Source organism: Molothrus aeneus, chromosome 18, assembly GCF_037042795.1.
Source record: "Molothrus aeneus isolate 106 chromosome 18, BPBGC_Maene_1.0, whole genome shotgun sequence".
In the NCBI taxonomy this organism is placed as follows: Eukaryota; Metazoa; Chordata; class Aves; order Passeriformes; family Icteridae; genus Molothrus; species Molothrus aeneus.
This window is the reverse complement of record NC_089663.1, coordinates 1,453,340-1,473,786: the sequence shown is the minus strand read 5'-3', so window position 1 is coordinate 1,473,786 and position 20,447 is coordinate 1,453,340. Positions and strand designations below refer to the sequence as shown.

General features: G+C 52.6%; 1 protein-coding gene across 3 annotated transcripts; it reads right to left on the bottom strand.

Moving 5' to 3' along the window:
• Positions 1-1,041: 1,041 nt before the first annotated feature.
• On the bottom strand, positions 1,042-19,273 carry LOC136564296 (acyl-CoA dehydrogenase family member 11-like). 3 transcript variants are annotated; one of them, XM_066562175.1, is made up of 15 exons: positions 18,914-19,273; positions 15,360-15,592; positions 14,659-14,758; positions 13,519-13,636; positions 12,996-13,129; positions 12,739-12,897; positions 11,952-12,046; positions 11,592-11,691; positions 10,514-10,654; positions 9,261-9,353; positions 8,791-8,898; positions 3,297-3,468; positions 2,530-2,596; positions 2,128-2,267; positions 1,042-1,749 (listed from the first exon to the last, which is right to left on the bottom strand). In XM_066562175.1, the coding sequence occupies exons 1-14, from the start codon at positions 19,205-19,207 to the stop codon at positions 2,156-2,158; spliced, it is 1,926 nt and encodes a 641-aa protein (XP_066418272.1). In that variant the 5' UTR covers positions 19,208-19,273; the 3' UTR covers positions 1,042-1,749; positions 2,128-2,155. The 3 variants fall into 3 exon arrangements, with proteins under 3 accessions (XP_066418272.1, XP_066418273.1, XP_066418271.1); XM_066562176.1 differs by having other exon boundaries at positions 1,042-1,471; XM_066562174.1 differs by having other exon boundaries at positions 1,042-2,267.
• Positions 19,274-20,447: the final 1,174 nt, after the last annotated feature.

Below are 20,447 nucleotides of genomic sequence, written 5' to 3'. Positions count from 1 at the left end.
GACATTTTATAAATGCTGCTAAAGTTTGACTTTATTATTTAACAAATCTGCGTTTTAAACCGATTTCCCACAGCTCTGTCACAAAATGATTTTCAGACCTTGCAGTGGCAGCAGGTGATGGGTTTGATTGTCCTCTTTTTGGGTGGGATTTATATTAAAATGACATCTGAAGTCTCAATTACTTACTTGAAGCACATGAAATAGTTGAAACCATGCCAAGCTCTGAGGACAGAGCTGTTCAGCAGCACTGGAAGTGTCAGACCCTCATGTGTGTAACAGCCTTTATTCCTCTGTAGCCTCAGAGTGAATATTTAGATCCTAATAAATCTATCATTTTCCTACACAGTGATGAGTTCATAGTCCCTTGTTCTCTGAGTTGGTGCATCTGCAGAGCTCCCAGTTTGAGGGGCTTATTTTTCCTCATGTATGAGGAAAAATTAATCCTGGTGTTCAGAAATGTAAAATAGGCTGGGAAAAGGGGAAGCCTGGATTGGCAGCAGTTGGAGATGAGCCCTAGGGAGAGCAGGGGATCCCAGCCCTGCAAACACTTCCAGCACGTGGCCTTTCCCTCCTGGGTCACATCCACCTCCTGCTGTTGGAGCCACGGGCACATCTGGGGGTGGATGTTCTGCCGTGGTCACTCAGACCCTGCCCTGCTCCCTCTCTTTGCTGCTCCCCTGAGCTCCACAGGGCACAGCAGCTCCTGTGCACTGACCCTGTGAGATCTCTGACACCAAACTGCAGGGACAGAGTCCTGGTGCCAGGACCCAGGGAATGGCTCCCACTGCCAGAGGGCAGGGATGGATGGGATATTGGGAATGAGGAATTGTTCCCTGGCAGGGTGGGCAGGCCCTGGCACAGGTGCCCAGAGCAGCTGGGGCTGCCCCTGGATCCCTGGCAGTGCCCAAGGCCAGGCTGGACACTGGGGCTGGGAGCAGCCTGGGACAGTGGAAGGTGTCCCTGCCATGGCACGGGTGGCACTGGGTGGGCTTTGAGGTCCCTTCCCACCCAAACCATTCCATGATTCCATGATGTAGGAGATTTTCCAGACCCAAATGTTCTTTATTCTCTGCAATCACAGACAACAGAAGCCCTTTGCTGCTGGGGCTGGTTCATGGCACTTGGGTGATTTCAGGGAAGCTCTGCTTGGCTCAGGCTGTGATCCCTGTGCCAGGACACAGGGAGCCCATGGAGCCTCCCTTGCTGTGTCTGTTGGGATTGCTCCACTCTGCTCCTCCCCAGAGCCACCCTTTGTGTCCTCCTGGCTCTGCCATCTCTGAACCTCTGGACAACCCCAATCTCAGCACACAGCTCCTTCCCCCTCTTCCCACTCAGTGTCTGGCTGCTGCAGCATTTCCCAGCTATAAATTCCAGCTGTCTTCAGTCTATTAATCCTTTCTTCTTCTATTAGCAACTTCTTAATTAAAAACTTGTAGCCAGCAGGGCAATACCAAGCAGGTCGACTGATGAGCTGAGGGGAAGGAGAAGCCCACAGCCAGTGCTTAGGTGGAGAATTACTGGATTTCAGTCCAAAACTTATGTAGAATTTATGTCAGGATGGATTGCAGCATCATTAGGACACGTGCATAGGGAATTAATCAACTTTCTGGAGGCCAGAGAGAATAAAAATCCCTTTTTTCTTCAGAAAGCTGCAGTTTCTGAGGAGGTCAATGTTCACAGCCACAGTGGGTGGAAAGGGCTGCCCCTGGAGCAAACCCCCCCCCCAGGGGTGGAAGTCTGTGGTCAGCACTGGAAAGCAGGAAGGTGAACAAGGAAAATGGTGGATTTCTGGATTTAATCAGCTTCAGATAACTTTCAGTTTGATTTTGGTTGGTTTTCTTAAACAAATAAGAGTGTCAGCACTTGAAGAGCTGCTGCTTCCAGCTCTTGTCTGGATTTTGTCACTGGGGCTTTGCCTAAAGCACTGTGAGAACATTCCAGCACCTTGGAGTGACTCTCGGGGCTGTGTCTGCACTAGGAAACCTCAAAGCCGTGGATTTCAGCCCGGGGCAGGTGGGGGTCACTCCTCAAGGATTTGGTTTCACCCCTTGTGGAACGGAACATTCCAGCACACCTGGAATCTGCAGCTACCCGAGGATTTGGGGGATTGTTTGGATTGAAACCCACCTGGTGTCCGTGCGGGGGCTGCGGGCGCTCAGAGCCGGCTACTCCCGAACACCAGGGCGCTGTCCCGGAGCGCTGCCCCGGCCCCGTAGCCGCCCCTCGCTGACTCCGCGGCCACCGGGCACAGCTCCTGCTCGCACCACCTGCATGGAGACAGCGCTGGGCTGTGCCCGTCCTGCCACCCGCGCGGGGCTGGTGCCGAGCCGAGCCCGGGGGATCCCGCCCGTCAGTGCGGGAATGGAGAGGGGAAAAGCCCCGGGGCTGAGAGCAGCCGCTGCTCGCTCCCAGCTCTGCTCGTGGGCCCGGCCATGGCCAGGGCTTGGATCGCTCCGGAGGCGGAGCAAAGCCTCTGGCGCTGCCCATGGAATCTTCCAGAACACTCGGGGCGCACTGGGCTGTGCCTACCTCAAGGCAGCGCAGATGTCTGTGGGGGAAGCGCCGGGCCGAGCCGCGTGTTCCATTAAGAGAGCTCCTGCAGGGGAGGAGGAGGAGGTGTCAGCATTCCCAGGCTGTGCCAGAACAGCCCAGGGCTCAGGAAAAAAGGCTGGTGGTTACTCCTGAGCAGTGCCTGAAGGCTGAGCTGCTTCAGCATGAAAGGTGGGAACTGAGCTCCAGAGCTCCACCCTTGAGCCAGGTGTGAATCAGGTGCCTGTGGCTGATTCCCAGCCCTTTCCTGGTCTGAAATCCATCAGCACAGGATGAACCTGGAGCTGCTGGAGTCTACAGGAAACCATGGAGGTGCTCCAAGGGCTGGAGCCAGGCTGGGAGAGCTGGGGGTGCTCACCTGGAGAGGAGAAGGCTCCAGGGACACCTCAGAGCCCCTTGCAGGGCCTGAAGGGGCTCCAGGAGAGCTGGAGAGGGACTGGGAACAAGGGATGGAGGGACAGGACCCAGGGAATGGCTCCCACTGCCAGAGGGCAGGGATGGATGGGATATTGGGAATCAGGAATTGTTCCCTGGCAGGGTGGGCAGGCCCTGGCACAGGTGCCCAGAACAGCTGGGGCTGCCCCTGGATCCCTGGCAGTGCCCAAGGCCAGGCTGGACACTGGGGCTGGGAGCAGCCTGGGACAGTGGGAGGTGTCCCTGCCATGGCACGGGTGGCACTGGATGAGCTTTGAGATCCCTTCCCACCCAGCCCATGCCATGGTTCTGTGATTCCTGGGTTGCCCTGCCTGTGTAGATCCGTGCCAGGCTGTAGGAGAAGTCCCTGGCTGCCATCTCCATGGTCAGTGCCCGCTCTGAGCCCGTGGCTGCCATGAACTGCCGGAGGCTCCCGATGGCTTCCTGTGCCCTCTGCACAGCTGGGGACAGCTCCTCAGTGCCTGAAGCCAGCTCCAGCTTTTTCTGCAGAGAGAACAACCACAGGAAAAATTCCAGTGTATATGCCTTGTGCCAGGGAAGGGGCTGCTGGGACCCTGGGCACACCCAGCTGCTGACAACAAACTCAGATCCAGGTGGCTGCCACTGGCACAGGGGGAGCAGCCAGAGAAGGGGATGTGCTCAAAGGAAGCTCCCAGCCCTGCCTTGGGGAGGGAGAATTCCCTGTGACCAGAGCCAGCATGTTGCTGTTTCCATTCTGGCTTCCCAGCTGCACATGGAGACCAGCTCTCATCCCCAGTTTTCTCTAACTCTATACCTGTATCAGGGCTAATTCTCTCAGGATTATACAATGACTTGCACAAATATGCTCAAGCTGTGTCCAGGCAGGAAAATTCACATTTAAAGGAGCTTTCCTCTCCAAATTGTGTCAGTGGGAAAGGCCCCAGGACAAGAGGAAATGGCTTCAAGCTCCACTGGGAGAGGTTCAAATTGGATATTAGAGAAAATTTCTTCACTGAAAGGGTGTCAGGCACTGGCACAGCTGCCCAGAGCAGTGGTGGATCCCCAGCCCTGGAGGGATGTAAAAGTCATGTGGATGTGGCACCTGGGGACATGGGTATGTGGTGGCCTTGGCAGTGCTGGGGAATGGCTGGACTTGATCCCAGAGGGCTTTTCCAACCTAAAGGATTCTGTGATTCTGATGGAGATTGGAATTTAACTGTGCCAGCAGCACCGCCTGAAATCTCCTCTGGCTGAGCCGAGCTTCTGTTCTGCCACATCCCAAATCCCTTGTGCAAGCACCAGGGATACCCTGCTGAGAGTCTGGAACTGTTGTTCTTTGGGGCTGGCATTCCCACACTGTTCATCTGTGTCTCCTGTGTTGTTCCCTGTTAGGAGGAGTGGGACACTGCCTGTGCTGGGGGCTGGCCCTGCCTCGTGGGCTGTGGTCCCATCTTCCCTCACTCCAACCCCTCTTTGCAGCAGGACTGAGGGATCAGCTTGGAGAGCATCCCCAAAGGCTGGATGTGAGCAGCACAGCGTGGTGGGAGGTGCTGTTCATTAATTAGCTCCATCAATAACCTGCAGACCAGACTGAAGCCTGTGAGCAGCAGCTACACAGAAGGAATTTTTTATGTTTCTCAGGCTTTCAGTGCCGCAGCTCCTCTTACTGGACCAGAAATTCCATCTGGGCTGGGCTGAGCCCACGTTTGCTCTGTGTTCTCTGAGTGCCCAGACCCCAAACTTCCACACTTCCACACTTGCCAGTGCTGCTGTTCCAGGCTCCAGGGGCAGAAACACCCCCAGCATGTGCTGGTCAAATACAAGAATGACTCCAGTGCCAACATAAATCCCATAAACCTCCAAGCCCATGGAATACTAATGAGGTGTTCTGAAGTAGCCTTCAGAGGTTGTTGCTAATGAGGATCACAGATCCCAGAGGCATCAACTCCCACAGTTTGGGTGGGAGCCAGCATGGCACCAGCCAAGCACAGGGACACCACAAACACCTGCTGCTTGTGGCTGGGACACAGACATACTGCCACAGCTGGAGGACTTGAACACCTGGAAATATGGATCAGGAATGTAAAAGCATCATTTGTCCTTAAGGGATAAAAAAGACCTTGTATTTTCTTTGCTTGCCAATATCTTTTTTTTTCCAATTGCAATTTTAAATTTCCAATTTATTCCTTTCCTAAAAGTCCTTCATCTCCTGGAAGGTTTTTCCATGCTCTCTCTGCACTTGGGCTGGAGAGACTGGGAGCTGCTTCAGGGCAATGCTCAAGGCAGGAGCAGCTCCTGTTCTCTGCTGGTTGCTCTGCTCCAGCTCTGGGTGGAGGCACACACAGCATCACTGCCCCACCACCCCTTACTGCCTGAAAGGATCAGCAAAGGAGCTGCAGAGCTCCAATAGTTCTGATTCCCTCTGGTTTCATGAAGGCATTTTAAGATGCTGCTTGTTTGTTTGCCCTCACTGGTTCCCAAGCCATGTGGTCAGAGTGGTTTTTACTTACAAGATTAATCATGAGTACCTAAAAATACAGTGACAGGAGGAACATCCCAACCAGGGCTAAAAGCACAATTTTGTGTCAATGCTTGGAGTGAACACATGGCCCCACATCAATAACCTCCATTTGTTTCCTGCTGCCTGAAAATTGGGGTTGTGGTCTGAAAAGGACCTGAAAACACTGTCATATGTCTGAGATTGCAGGGCTGATTTACAGCCTGAGTTACAGCCTGAATTACAGCCCTACACAGAAATTCTCGAGGCAAGAGTTGATTCTGAGCCTTGCACGACATGTGCGGGGCTGGCGCTGAGACCCTGTCCTGGGATGTGCCCAAATTTCACCTGAAGTGACTCAAATGCAACAATCAACAAAGTGCCCTGAGCTATTTTAGAGGCACTTTTCAGATTGTAATTGAATTTGAAAGTACACCCAGGGCTCTGGCTCAAAATTCCAGATAATAAAATTTTAGTACAACACAAACTGACTGGTCCTGTGCAGTATCCACCTGAAATTCTCACCACAGCACAGCTGGAAGTCAGGATGTGTCCTGGACTGATCCCAAACCATGGGCAGCAGGAGAGGGGGAAGAGGGGGGATTCTGCCCCTCTGCCCTGCCCAGGTGAGACCCCACCTGCAGAGCTGCCCCAGCCCTGGGACCCAGCTCAGGAAGAACCTGGAGCTGCTGGAGAGAGTCCAGAGGAGACCATGGAGATGCTCTGAGGGCTGGAGCTGCTCTGGAGCCAGGCTGGGAGAGCTGGGGGTGCTCACCTGGAGAGGAGAAGGCTCCAGGGACACCTCAGAGCCCCTTGCAGGGCCTAAAGGGGCTCCAGGAGAGCTGCAGAGGGACTGGGGACAAGGGATGGAGGGACAGGACACAGGGAATGGCTCCCACTGCCAGAGGGCAGGGATGGATGGGATCTTGGGAATGAGGAATTGTTCCCTGGCAGGGTGGGCAGGCCCTGGCACAGGTGCCCAGAGCAGCTGGGGCTGCCCCTGGATCCCTGGCAGTGCCCAAGGCCAGGCTGGACATTGGGGCTGGGAAGACCCTGGGATGGTGGAAGGTGGCAGGGGTGGGATGAGAGGTGTTTTTAGGTCCCTTCCCACCCAAACCATTCCATGATTCCATCCCTGTCTCTCACACTCACTCTTCTCCCCAGGATTTCCAGACTCATAACCTCTAGACAAGGTGGTTTGTCACAAACTCACTTGTGTACTAAAAACCCTAAAAATTCATCTTCTCATAGTCACGTTGTGCAAGGATGGGGCAGTTCTCTGTATTTCCCTTTTCCTGATGATAATTACAACCCTTGGTTCCTGCTCCTGATCACAGCCCCAGCAGCACTGGGCGTCTCACCATCAGTAGAGAAAACTGATAGAGGATAGAAGCAAAACCTGGAGTTACCCTTGAAATGACTTTCAGAGAACCAAGAGCTGTACAGGTACTAATGCTGCTTTCTGCAAAGCCTCTGACAATGGGCACAAGTCCTGCACACTGAGAACCTTGATGGACAAACATAAAATAAATTGTACTCGGTTTGTGTGCATCAATAAAAAGGAAATGGAATGGGGCAGTAAAAACCCCTTTACGATGGGTTAAATTATTTCCTCAGTAGACAGGATTGGGAGGAATGTTTCAAAATGAACCAGACTCTCAGACTGAAAGAATTTGGACACCTGGAGCTCAGAAAGATGTTGTTTATCACCTGTGAGTGAAAACCTGATTCTGGTGTAGAAACTCAAGCACGTTCCTGCAGAACTCTGCAGACAGAAACCCCTCCCAGGCTGCCTTTCCAGCACCTGGCTGCCCGAGGCATAAAGGAAAAGCTTCAACTGGCCAGCTCTGATTCTATCCAGAACAGGAGCATCCACACTGCTGAGCCCAGCCCAGCCCCTCTCCCTGACATGCAGCAGTGACAGGGACAGTAAAGGCAGTGGCATTGCTGGAATTTGGAGACCTTGAAGCCAGCACTCCCCTCCCCCTCCAGCCTCACCCACAGCGTGATTGATGGGAGCACCGAGGAGCTCGTTAATTAATGACTCTCAGTGCTCCTGTTTCTGCTCTGCAGTCCCTGCTCTGCATCACGGGCTGTGCTCCCCCATGCTCCCCAATGCTCCCTGATTATCCAGGGGCCCTCCCAGCTGCACCAGGGAGCTGCTCCAGGGTGCAGCACAGCACCTTTGTGAGCTGTTTGTTTTAATTAGTGTTCAGTGTTAAGACTGTGGGGGCTGCTTCTTTCCAAATTATTTTAGAGCCTACCCACAGCTCCTTTACTTCCCCATCCATTACCTGCAGTGTCAGCCTAAGCAGCTGTTTGCCAACAGCTGGATTTGCCCCCAGCAGATGTGCTCAGTGCTGCTCCTGAGCAGATCTGGCTCCTTGTTTGGTACTCAAATCATTTGAGGTATTTCTCCCTTCTCAAAAGTTGTCTGAGAGGATGGCAAGGGGACCCTCAGCCCTGGAGGTCACAGAGGTGCACAGAGCACAGCTGAACTGGGGGGTGAGATGGGACACAAGCTGCCAACTGCAGCCACTGTTAGAACTACCCAGGCTCTGGAAAGCTCTGCCCAGTCCCCAGTGTGGAGGAGAACATTGTCCCAGACTCTTCCCTCCTCGTGGGGTCTGGGTGGGAAGGTGAAGGCTGCACACCACCAAATCCAGAGGCCCAGGATTCCCTTGCTGTGCCTGGGCTAACAAGATCTGGATTGCTGTGTCTGGATTAATAATGTCACCTCTGAGACAACACCCTCTGATCCTGCCTCCTGTCTCCCTTTTTGGGATGCTCCAAGGCAGGAGATGCTCCTTCACCTTCATGAAACTGAGCTGCTTTGAACTCCTGTCACCTGAGCAGCTTTAAAAGTAGAGCCAGAGAACAGCAAATCCAAAGAGGCAGAAATGGAATTCCTTTGGCTCTTTCCATCTTTTCAGGGAATAAAAATAGAAAGTCATAATGCAGTAGATAGCCCTAGTGAGGTTCAATATTCAGCAGTCCTGTGGTGATTTTCCAGTTAAGAAACAAAACCACAAAATTATTTTGGATTCAGGAAGGTGAGTCACATTAAAAATACACTTATTTTGCTACCTGTCTTGAGGAACTCTGACAGTGCCAAGCTCCCCACTGCTGAGCTGAAAGCACACGAGGATCTCAGGATTAGCACTGCCTGCATCCTGCTTTTGGAAGAGCTATTTAAGGAGCAGAATTGTAAGACACAATTCCAATTGTTGGAATACTTGTCTAAAGCTTCAGTTTGGGCCTATTCCTTGCCAGCCTCAGGCAGGAGGACAAACCCCAAAGAAGGCTCTGCCAAGGTGAGGCTGAGCAGAGCTGCAGCTGTGGCTCACCTGCACTGTGGACAGGAACACAGCCATCACCTGCCCTTGGCTCTTGGCCAGGGATCGCAGCACATCCAGGGACAGGATATTGGTTGTTCCCTCCCATATGGACAGCACCTGTGTGGAAGAGCATCGAGGAACCTTTGCAGTGACTGCAGCAAAGAAGTGGAGTGGGAGGGAACAGAGACACAGGGCAGACACAGGGACACCAAGGATATCTCCAGAGATGTCTTGTCTCACAACAAGTGGAAGGGAGCAGTGGAGCCCAGCTCCATTGCTGTGCTGGGGAGCAGCCTCAGCACCAGGAACACACCCTGGGGGTGACTGGGCTCAGCAGGAAGGCAACGAGGGAGGAGCTGACACACCTGGAGTGAGCCTGGGAGGGCTCTGTTCTCCCTTGAGTGTGTCTTTAGCAGGGAAGCAGAGTGCTGTGCAGGGGACTTGGTGACACACAGGACCTTCTCCTGCCACCCTCTTACCAGAGCATCCCGGAGTATGACTGGCAAGCCTGTGTCCTCCATGTAACCTTGGCCCCCAAAACTCTCCATTGCCTCAACAGCCACGGCAGAAGCCTGCAAAATGCAGAGAGCTGGCATGATCCACAGTGCCTGAGGGGAAAATCCAACCTCCCACACCACACAGCAGCTCCTGAGGGAATGGGCTGACTGGCTCCTGCTCATCTCCTGAGGCAGGTTGGTCATTACCTGCAGGAGGAGCAGATGGGAATAGTTGCGTTGTAATTTCAGGGTTTACCTCAGAACCCCGGGTCCCTCCCCTGGTAATTCCCTGCCAGGTGTGTCAGTCACCTCTCCTTTCCCCTCCCAGCACTGTCTGTCAGTCCTGGCATTCCAGGAGTGATTTGCAGATTCAAAAGATGCCCTCTACCCCTGGGGGCATTGGGCCATCCAGGTGTCCTTTGTCCCTTTGTCCCTCCCCTCCTGTCCCTGCTTGGTGGCTGCCTGCCCCTTCCCTGCCCCTCTCCCCGGGGTTCAAAGGAGCAGCAGCCACGGGCTCAGGGAGTTCTGTTGGAGCTGGTGCTGCATTCAGAGGCCTGAGGGCCAGAATAAAGCTCTGGATCCAAACCCTCCATCAGAACCGACTCCTTTCCTTCACCATCCCCTTAAAGCTTCTCCAACAGAGGGAAACCTGAGGAGCAGCCCCTGTTATGGGGGGAAGCTCCATCCCAGCACCACCAGAGCTCCTGCAGGCCTGGACTTGTCTGCAGTGCCCAGCTGCAGCATCCAGCCAGCCAAAAGTGTCTGTGGGGTCAAACACCACACACCCAGGCAGCCAAAAGTGTCTGTGGGGTGAAACACCACACACCCAGCCGGCCAAAAGTGTCTGTGGGGTCAAACACCACACACCCAGCCAGCCAAAAGTGTCTGTGGGGTCAAACACCACACACCCAGGCAGCCAAAAGTGTCTGTGGGGTGAAACACCACACACCCAGGCAGTCAAAAGTGTCTCTGGGGTGAAACACTACAGTTGCTGCTATTTGGTTCAGCAGCAAAGGCCAGACAAGCTCAGGCACGTCCTGTCCAGCTATATTGGTAATTATTCCAATAGGGAATGAAGCCTGAGTGACACTGAGAGAGGACCTGCAGGAGCAGCAGCCTCCAGAGCAGGAATTGCTGCAGGTATCCCCTGCTCTCACTGCTGTGTCACTCACTCCTCTTCCCAGCTCTGTGCTTGCCAACATTCCACACTCTGGGCTAATCAATCTGTTCCATACCTGCTTCCCTGTGTACAGTTTGGCCACTGGAATGAGCAGCCTCAGCAGCAGCTGCTCCTGCTCACTGGCCAGGTTGGTTTCAGCCAGGCCCAGCAGGCGAACGATGTCCATGAGCAGCAGAAATGCCCCTCTCACCTGCACCTGTGAGCAGAGGACAGCATCACTGGCAGGGGTCTTGGACTCTGCTGACTCCAGGGGTGAGATTGCCTCGGGGTAAAATGCCACACCTGCCTGCTCAGACCCACAGCTTCAGAGACTCTGAGCAGCCAAGGCACAAAGTATGGAATATTAAAGGTTCTCTGCCACTCTTGGACACTATGATGCAGTGAAGGGGGAGTGCATTACATCAGGCCTACTTGAGCATTAACAAAGCTCCTAAAAGGCATCCAGGCTCCAAATCCACATGTTTTCAAAAGGTAATGGATGTGAGATGATGGTCAACCTCTGAGCACCAGCTACTGCAAAGTCTGTGACAGATTTCTTTCTGAGCAGCTTACTTCCCTTGCAAGTTTTGATTTGGGAAGCATCAGGGTACAGAGCTGTGTGTTGTGGGACAAGGTAGGATCTGCCCTTCCATTAAGAGTGGGAGTTCTGACACAGGCAATGAGATGCAGGAGCCTGAAGTCATGTTTGACAGATGCTGACCACCTTCCCCCACCTTGCAAGAGAATTTTTAAATACTGTTTACAGCCCATCTCCTGGGGCAGGAGTCCCAGAGAAGTTGGATGAGCCCATACTAGTCATGGACAAGAGTCAGGTGACTGTGGTGTCAGGCCTGGATTCTGAGGCAAACACCCAACTTCAGAGGTCATGGCTTGTCATAGTAAGGGCACTCCTTTCTCTCAGAGAAACTCCCAGGTAATTGTTTAGGATAACTTGAAGTCCAGCAGAGGAGTTAGGTCTGTTATCAGATCAAATCCCACTATAGTAAAACAATTCCCTTGCTGCATCCACTTTGCTCTAGCAGGAATGGCCTCCTAAATCCGAGTGCAGGCAGGCTGGCTGTGCTCACTAACAGCTCAGGATCTCTGCCCTCTTTTCTTCCCAACAGGTCCAGCTTGGCTCCCAAAAGCCTCACCTCCATCCGGGCTATTGTCTGCACGTGCAGGGGATGGTCCTTGAGCAGCTTCCCGAAGGCCACGCGCTTGCGGGCGTAGTCCCTGCTCAGACTGATCATCCTGGAGGATGGGAACACACACAGGGAACAGTTACACCAGCAGCTTTCCACTTCTGAGCATTCCCTTCCAGTCCCCTCCACCATAAGAGCCCTGCTCAGCTGTACCACACCTGTAAAGGTCACCCACCCACAGGTCACCCTCCTCCTGCAGCACTGCTGGCTCCAGGCCTGTCCACAAAGGGGACACTTGGCTCAGTGCCATGCAAAGTGCCCTTGTTCTGCTCCTTCAGCCCTGGGGGGATCTGTGCTGCCTTCCTTCACCTTCTCATGGAAGCCACTGCACCAATGACGTTGTGGATCCGAGTGATGTTCAGCATGTTGGAGATGGCGGCCACTCCACGGCCCTCTGCAGAGATCTGCAAGGAACAAGGGCTGGCATGAGCCTTTCACAACCCTTGGGTAGGGATGGACATGGGAATGTGTCAACAGACACTTGGACATGGCTGTCCACTCTGTCCCTGTCTGCCCTCAGGCACTCAGAGACCTGCTTACTTTAAAATACATTTGTCTCATTTTAGCCAAGTCTGTGGTGTGATGTGGCTGCCCCATCCCTGGAAGTGTCCCAGACCAGGCTGGATGGGACTTGGAGCAGCCTGGTCTGGTGGAAGGTGTCCCTGCCCATGGCAAGGGCTGGAATAAGATGAGCTTTAAGGTCCCTTCCAACCCATCCTATCCTGGGATTCTGTTTCTATGACCAGAGAAGTGGCTTTTGGAGACCGTGTCAGCATGATCAGTTCTGGTCCCTGCTGCTTGCTCCCACCTGCACACTACACAAACTGTCCCTCTGCTGGCTCAGGAACCATTAGAGAAATGATCAGCCTAAAATAACTTTTTGTTATTGTTGTTGTCTTCTCTCACATCTTTTCCTGAACCCTTCTCACCTCTGCCCCACACAGAGCCCCACCAGTGATTTGTTCTGTGATGTGGACAGCCAAGCCACAGAGGTGGAAGAGAGGAAGTTTTTCAGTTGGGATCTCTGCTGAAAGCCCCAGGAGTGAGTGCCATGCCAGGGCAGCCCAGTCCCCAGGGCAGAGGAACTCTTACACACCAGCTCTGCTCTGGCTCCTTGCAGCCACAGCTCTGCTGTTGCCATCTGCCTCGTGCCCAGCTTGTCCTTCAGCCTTTGCACCTGGATGTTGTTCAGCTTCCCCTCCTCATCCCGAACCCTCAGGAAGAACAAGGACAGGCCTCTGGAGCCCTGGGTACACTGCAAGGCACAGAGAGGATTTTATTACAATGCAACAAGGAAGAAAAAGAATGCCCCTGCTCCTTCCCCTGGTTCCTCAGCCAACAGAACTGGTTTACCTGTCCTTCAGCATCTGCTATCCTGGCCAGGGTTAATGCCATGTCAGAATCAGCTGCTGATGTGAACCACTTAAATCCATACAGACGATAGGTGCCATCCAGCTGCTTCCTGGCCACGGTCTCGGTGCCATTTGCTGAAAAACAAGAGAAAATTTCCTGGTCTTGTGGAAACTTCTGTGTCAATCAATGCTGATTTTACAGCATAAGCAGCAGCTCCTTTAGGGCACGATGAAGATGGAGCATGGGTGAGCTGTTAATCTCTTTCATTGACCCTCGATAAGAAATGCAGTGTGTATAATCCAGTTCTTCGGGAGTTACCTCAGCCAAGAACACAAAGGGCTCTGTGTGCACAAGAGGACAGAGACTGGGTCTTTTGTTGGTTAAAAAGCAGAGCTGTGCAGAGGATTTGGATGATTTCTGCTGAAGTCCTAAAGCTCCCTGAAGCTCCGTGGCTTTTTAGGTTCCCCACATCCTTTGTGTTCTGTTCTCACTGCCACATCTGCTCCCACCCCACAGCACGTACCAACATCGGAGCCACCCCTTCGCTCGGTCATCCACTGGCCAGAGGTCCAGAACTTCTCAGGGTCACGGGATGTCAGACGGTCAAAGGCATTTTTCAGAGGTTCAGGAATACCCAGTGACTGTTTGAGGGGAGAGAAAATAAACTGAGATGATCATAACACAAGAGTTGACATTATACAGTTGCCTTAACTGCTGTGTTCAGGGCTCAGCCAGGCCAGTCTGGAAGCCAGTGTCCTGCACTGCAGAGGATCTGCAGGTGCTGCTGAGAGCTGGGAGCCAGCACAGCTCCCACCAGCTGCTGCTGCACTGTGCAGACAGAAGGTGCAGAGCTGTGTTACAACACGGAGTGCTGAGCATCCCTATCCCCTCAGATTTCTGGGGAGAGAGGTCTCAAACAGCCCATGTGCCAGGTTCATGCACGCTGGATGTCACCAGCACCCAGAGAGCTGCAGGGGAGAGGGAACTGCCTTGTGCTGCTTTAAGTTATTGTGAATTTAAATGCCCAGGGTTGGCTACCTAAGGGATATTTTCCTCTGAATCCTACATAGCCACTGAGGCAATGCAAAGGGGGTCACTAAGATGCAGAGCCAAACGTTCCAATTGGTAAAGTCTTGGTGGTTTGGTGAAGTTACATCAGGTATGGATCTGGCCTATTATATCTAACTGCCACTCCACATAAATATGGGAAAACAAACTGTCTTGTAGTAAAAATATATTCCTAAGATCATAGAAATACAGAATGGTTTGGGTTGCAAAGGGTCTTAAAGCTTGCCCAGTGCCCCCCCTGCCATGGGCAGAGACACCTTCTACTATCCCAGGTTGCTCCAAGCCCTGTCCAACCTGGCCTTGGACACTTCCACTTGGGACACCTTTCCAGCTACCTGCAGTGCCACAGGTGCCATGTGCAGCAAAGGCCTTATTGAACACAGTGCTGTCAGTGAATACAAACGTTGGCATGGGCACAGAGGCTTTGTACCTCATGGAGAAAGGCAGTGGGAGACAAAGCTGAGTCACAGAGCAAGGAAGGGCTGTGCCCAGAACCAGATGGATCAGTGCTCCTCCATCCTTGACTGGTGCTCCTGCCTCTAACCTGCAGTGCCAGGACATGGGCTGTGCCCTCAGGGACCAGCCAAGCTCATACCTCAATGACTTTGGCTGCCCCATCAGTCATGGCCAGTGGACAGCTGAAACCTCCAGAGGAGCTCGAGAACAAGTATAGTTTGACAGCCTGGTACAGGCGGCTGGGAGAGGGAGAGACAGAGGGAAAACAGATGGGTTACACAGCAGTGCAACAGCACGAGGATAAAATACCTCAAGTGGGAAGAGAGGAAAAATTACAGCCAGAACCGGTGAGGATCAGACCACTCATTTCTGAGAGGGCAAAAAACTGTTCCAGCCAGGAAGAGGGAAGAGGAGCAGCAGAGTTTCTCAGTCCCAGTGGGACAGCCAGCACCAGGCCAGCTTGTGCAGTTTTTAACAATAAGAATTGTGGGTCTGTCTCCGTGGTCTGGAATACAAAACACCTGTGAGTGAAATCCCACATCTTCAGCTGCATTACAACTAACACTCACAAAGCTGGAGTGGTGCAGGGAACTGCCAGGCCCCACAATCAGGAAGGTGACATCAAAGAATATTATGATCTAGTGTGGGCCATTAGTTATGGCTTATCATTGGTGAGGTGGAACATTGCAGTGGACAGACAGAGCTGCTGGGGACAGCAGGAGGTGTCCGTGCAGCATCTGCTACTGGTTACACAATCAGCTCAGTCCTGCAAAACGCTGAATAAACCTTGCTAAGAATAATCAGGAAGGCACTGAGTCACTCCCAGTTTGCCCCAGTTACCTCCAGTTGGAGTATCTTTTCTCATAGGCCTCAGCAATCAGCCCTTCTTCTGCTGAAATCTCCTTCATCCTCCTCCACGCCGAGCAGGTGTGGATGTGATCCACGCGCCGCCCCCAGGCATCGAACTGCCGGAACACGGGGGGGTTCAGCTCACATTCCCAGCTCAGAGGCTGGATCTTGGTCAGCAGGCGGTTTCCAAACCTCTCCAGGTCCTGATGCACCTCCTCCAGGACCTGTGGAGCAGCAAGGAGAGCCCTTCAGCGCATCCCAGCCTCAGTCCCAGCTGGAAGGGCAGAGGACTGATCATGCTGTCCTGCAGTGCCAGTGGTCTCCTGCCACTTGGCCTTTCCATGCATTCCATAACACAGCACGACAGCTCCCTCAGCCTCTGCTGGCACAGCTGTGCTCCGCTGTCACTTTTTCTCTATTTTCCCTCAAAATCACTTTTTCAAGTTACTTTTGGCAGCGTGTCTGGATTTCACAAAAGACAGAAGCACTTGAGTGTCAAGGCTGAGAATGACACAGATGCACACAAACAGGGGGGTTGGACGAGACGGTCTCCAGAGGTCCCTCAGCCACTCCAAGATTTACTGCTGGAGAAGAATGCCAGGGGAAAGGCTGCCAAAACTGGAATGCCCTCATCTGTACAGGAAAATTTCCACTGGGCTCAGCAGCTACCTGCCTGTCAGATTAGAAAAGGAGGGATCGAGCAGCCTTTTCAGCTTCAGCCTGGCACACAACATGTCTATGTTCAAATTCCCACCCTGCACCCAGGGATCTTTCCTGAAGGATCCCTCCTGAGGGATTCATGTGCCCTCGTTTCTGCTGGGCTTGGCTGACCTGCATGGAGTAATATGTCTGTAGTTAATGGAGGGGAACCAGCACTCACAGAGGAGTGATTGATTCCAACCCCCTCAGATCCCTATTTCAGGGTGACAGGAATTGCCTTTTGCAAGTTCTCCTCCATGTCTAGGAGTAAAGCCAAGTGAAGTTACCCAGATTTAAAAAACCTGAATATTAGATGACTAAAATCAGGCAAGGAGGACCCAGCCTCCAGCCCTGTTGGACCTCATTGGCCTAAACACATCCAAGACTGTTGGGGGTCAAAGAATCACCTGATATGCTTCCATGAGAGGAATATTTTTTGCTGTTCTCTGCCTCTCAAGAGATGCTCATTCCCTCCTCAATAAAATAATAAAGGAGGTGAATGCCATAATTGCTGCACCCAAAATCATGCAATTATAAACCCCGTTAATTTCCTGTTGATGAAATACAAACACGGCTTTTTCCTTTCCCTGCCTGTCCCTATATTGACCTTTCATTCATCTACACCCTGTGTGATTGATTCCTTCCTCCCTCTGCCACTCCATGTGTGTGATGAGGATCAAACACACATTCTCCAGGTGCCACTCTGGAAGTCCCCATCCTCAGACCAGCCAGTTTTCCTTCAGCAGAACAACAAAACAGTGTTAAAAATCACAAAACAAGCCAAAAACCATGCACGAGAGCCTGTCAGCTGCTCCAGCTCATGTCACTCCCATATTTGCCATGGGCATGCACCTCTAATCTTTATCACTGTTTGACAATAATTTGAAGGTTGTTTCCGAGGCATAACCCAGGAATCCAAAGTTCATGGACTTTGCTGAAGCATAAGACTCTTTGAACTGCTGACCTGGTGGGTTTTTGCAGGCAGAAGAACATGAGTCTGCCAAGCAGGTCTCTTGGTCTGGGTTCATACAAGGAATTCATACAACAATCCCTTCACCATCGTCCATATTTCCTAAAACCTCCCCACTGCTTCACTGGGAGCTCATGCCCTGACCACACACAGCCTGCCAAACCACCAAATTACCCAAAAGAATGTGTTTATTTCCAAGGTGAAGGAACAAAATCAAAACTCCTACACTTGTGACTCCTGAATGTCGCACACAGCAGCCTCAGTGCTCCAAAGAAAGGACACTGGGATGTGGAGAGGACAAAAACATTTGGGTCAGGGCTGAGGCTGCTGGGTGGTCTCGTTCACTCTGATCTGTCCTTTGATGTCCCAAGCATGAGGATATGGGAAATGTGCAAATTAATGCACATTAGGAGTGCCAATAGATATCCTTTATATTAAAGGATGTATTTTCAGGGCAGCAAAGCCTGACAGATCCCTCTTCACAACAACACCCAGAAAAAGCAGATGCTTAGTTCAGTCTTCTCCTTAAATCACCTTCAAACAGAGAAAGAAAATTTTTGTGCCAGTTCAGGAAAATTTCTGTGTTTGACATGGAATAGCACAACAGGAGTCAGCCTCCAGCTTCGGTGGGACACCCAAAGCTTCAGGGGTTGCTGCTGTCCTAGAGAGGAAGGTGTTCCCATGGAGAGCAGGCTCAGTGCTGCAGGCAGCAGCCCAGGCTCTCCTTTCCTGCAGCGAGGCAACACTGCCCCGCTGGGCCTGAGTGAAGAAATGAAAGGAAAATCTGCTCCCGGTTCTCTGGGAGATTTTGGAGGAAGGAGTGGAAGCAGCCTCGTTGTTCTGATCCTTTTATTCTTTGGGAGACCTGAATCATGCTTCTTCCAAAGGTGCAGATTAGGAGCAGGACCTTCATGGTTACCCAAAGGCATCCTCCTTTCCTGTCTTCTCTTCTGCCAAGAAGGCCACGGTGGTACTTAGGGAGGCCTCATTCCTCTCTTTTGGGATGGCTGTGACAAGCTCCCAGCACTGCCACCTCACTCTTCCCACACTGTGTCTGCCAGGCCTCACAGACCTGGAGAGCAAGCAGGGGAAGTGGGAGCCTCACTGAAAGCCAGGTCCCCTCCCCTCTGATCATCTGGTGGCTTTAGGAGTCATGGCATTGCTTCTGCTGGAATAAATCGTGGAGAGAGGTCACACTCTGCTCCATGAAAACTGCTCCCTGAAAAGTGGAAAGCAGCTGTGGCCCTTGGGGTGATGGCAGATGCCAGCCAGAGAGGTGAGCCTCCTCCCAGGGGTTCCTGTAGGACTGGAGCTCACAGCACAGACACCCAGAGCTTGGGGCCTCACCCCCTCATCTGCGCCCCTGCCATCCATACAGAGCCTTTCCTGGCTGAAAAAATGAACCCAGAAATGCCACCAACCTGTGCTGGGAGCAAGCAAACCCCAAGAGGCCTTTCCACCTTCTTGAGTACTTGGCTGAGAACAGCCCCAGTCCTTAGGAATTTTCTTTAAAATCCCTCTTTCCCCAGGAAGAGAGGTGGAGGAACAAAGCAGAGTTTACAAGCATCTCAGTCTGATTCCTCTCTCAGAAATTCCTTTCTCTACATGACCAGACAACAAATGCCCGCACTAACAATCCCAAAACAGCACTGCAACACTCAGCCCAGTCCCAGGAGCCCACTGAGCCATTGCTGTGTGTGTCCTGGCAGTGTTTGTCACCCCTGCCCTCAAACACTACAGGTTTTAAGGAATGCTGATAAATTCCCTCCAGTTAAACACTCAAAGACACAAAAAGGCTCAGACAAATGTTCAAATCAGAGTTTGAAGCAGCGACTCGGCAGAGTCGTGGTGGGTACACACAGAGGCGCAAACTGACCTTGGGAGGAAGGTGTGTTTTCAAGTAACTCCGTAGCAAAGTGTCTTCCAAGTACTGGTTCCCAGGCTCAGGCTGCTCTTGGAAGAGGCCCTCTGTGTCTCTCCTTGCGAGGTGCATTTCCGAATCTTCTAACACTTGTTTTTCCTTCATGCCGGCCTGTTGCTCCTGCCCCACAGTCGTGTTGATTCCTTTAATAGTCAGCATTTGGCAACTGCCCCAAGGCAGAAAGTGACCTGATTGCCACGACTTGCAGGTGACACTGGATCTCCACCAGGGCAAGCGACAGGCAAACATGATCCAGCACAGCCCTGGGGGTCACGCCTACAGCTCTCACTTGCAGACACCCTTCCTCGCCCGACAGCAGCACAGTCCTGGTGTGTTTGTGTGTTGTGAAATTATTCTTGTAAAATCAATGAGGTCTTCTCTCCTCCCTCAGGGAGGAGCTTTCCAGCAGCTGTTGTTAACTGAACTAGGGAAAAGGTCTTGGGAAAGAGATCAGAAAACGGTCTGGAAAAACACAAGTGTGTTTGTTGTCCTATCAGCTGGGCAAACCATCATAACTGGACAGACTGGCATTTCCAGAGCTGAGGGACGAGCATCCCCCGAATTGCTTGGAGTAGAGATGAAAAGGAAAAAATATGTTTCCTTATCTGAAGGATAACAAATTGCCTGGAGATGGGAAGAATTGGTTTAGGCAGATTATTCTGTAAATAAGATGCAAGTGAAACAGAACCCATCTTCCTTGCCTAGATTATGACACTGGCTCCAAAACACTCTGCTCTTTGTGAAGTCCCTGATGCCTTTGAGTTGGGATGATACCAAGTCTCCCTCTCCCTAGAAAAGTATCAGAGTATTCTAAGAATGTGGATTTGAGTAACTTCAAACTGCACCTCCTTTGGGGTTATATGCTGCTAATAAACCCAGTATTTTACTATAAAGTGATTTAAACAAGTATGATACCACACTACTGCCCCTGCCATGGCTGTGCTTTTGCAGGACTTTGTCCTGCCCGAATTCCTGGGACAGGGCAGCAGAGATAGGGTCAGGAGCAGATACAGAAGCAAGGACAGGGACAGGGACGGAGATAGGGACAGGTAGAGGGGCAGAGGAAGGGCAGGCATAGCCATGCGAACGGGAACAGGTGACAAGCCGCGAACAGGGGCAGGTGCAGGGCAGGGTCAAGCCTCCGCCTCAAGGCTTGGGCCGCCCCGCCGCCTCCCGCCCTCAGCACCGCCCACGCCCGGGGCTCCGGCGGCGCCGTGGTCGAAGGAGCCCGCGGAGGGCGGTACAGGGGTGGGCGGTACAGGTAGGGTAACTGCCCGGCCGGACTGGGGCGGGACAAGGCTGTGCCTTAGGGGAGCCCTCAGCGCCCTAAGGTCTCCCGTGCCCCAGGAGGGCCCCCCATTGTCCTTCAGGGGCTCCTCAGGGAGCTCCTTACGGGGCGCCTCAGGGGGCCCGGAGCTCCTGAGGGACCCCTCAGGGCCTGAGGTCCGCCCGTGCCTCACAGCGCCTCAACAGCGCTTCCCAGCGCCTC

What these genes read in the sequence shown, in the direction of transcription:
- LOC136564296 (XM_066562174.1), bottom strand. Translation starts at nt 19,207, where the DNA reads ATGTTTGCCTGTCGCTTGCCCTGGTGGAGATCCAGTGTCACCTGCAAG. An exon ending in GGGCAGCCAAAGTCATTGAG is followed by an intron (nt 13,637 to 14,658) that starts GTATGAGCTTGG and finishes CCCCTCAAACAG; the next exon opens with TCACTGGGTATTCCTGAACC. An exon ending in CCTGGCACGGATCTACACAG is followed by an intron (nt 2,597 to 3,296) that starts GCAGGGCAACCC and finishes CCTCCCCTGCAG; the next exon opens with GAGCTCTCTTAATGGAACAC.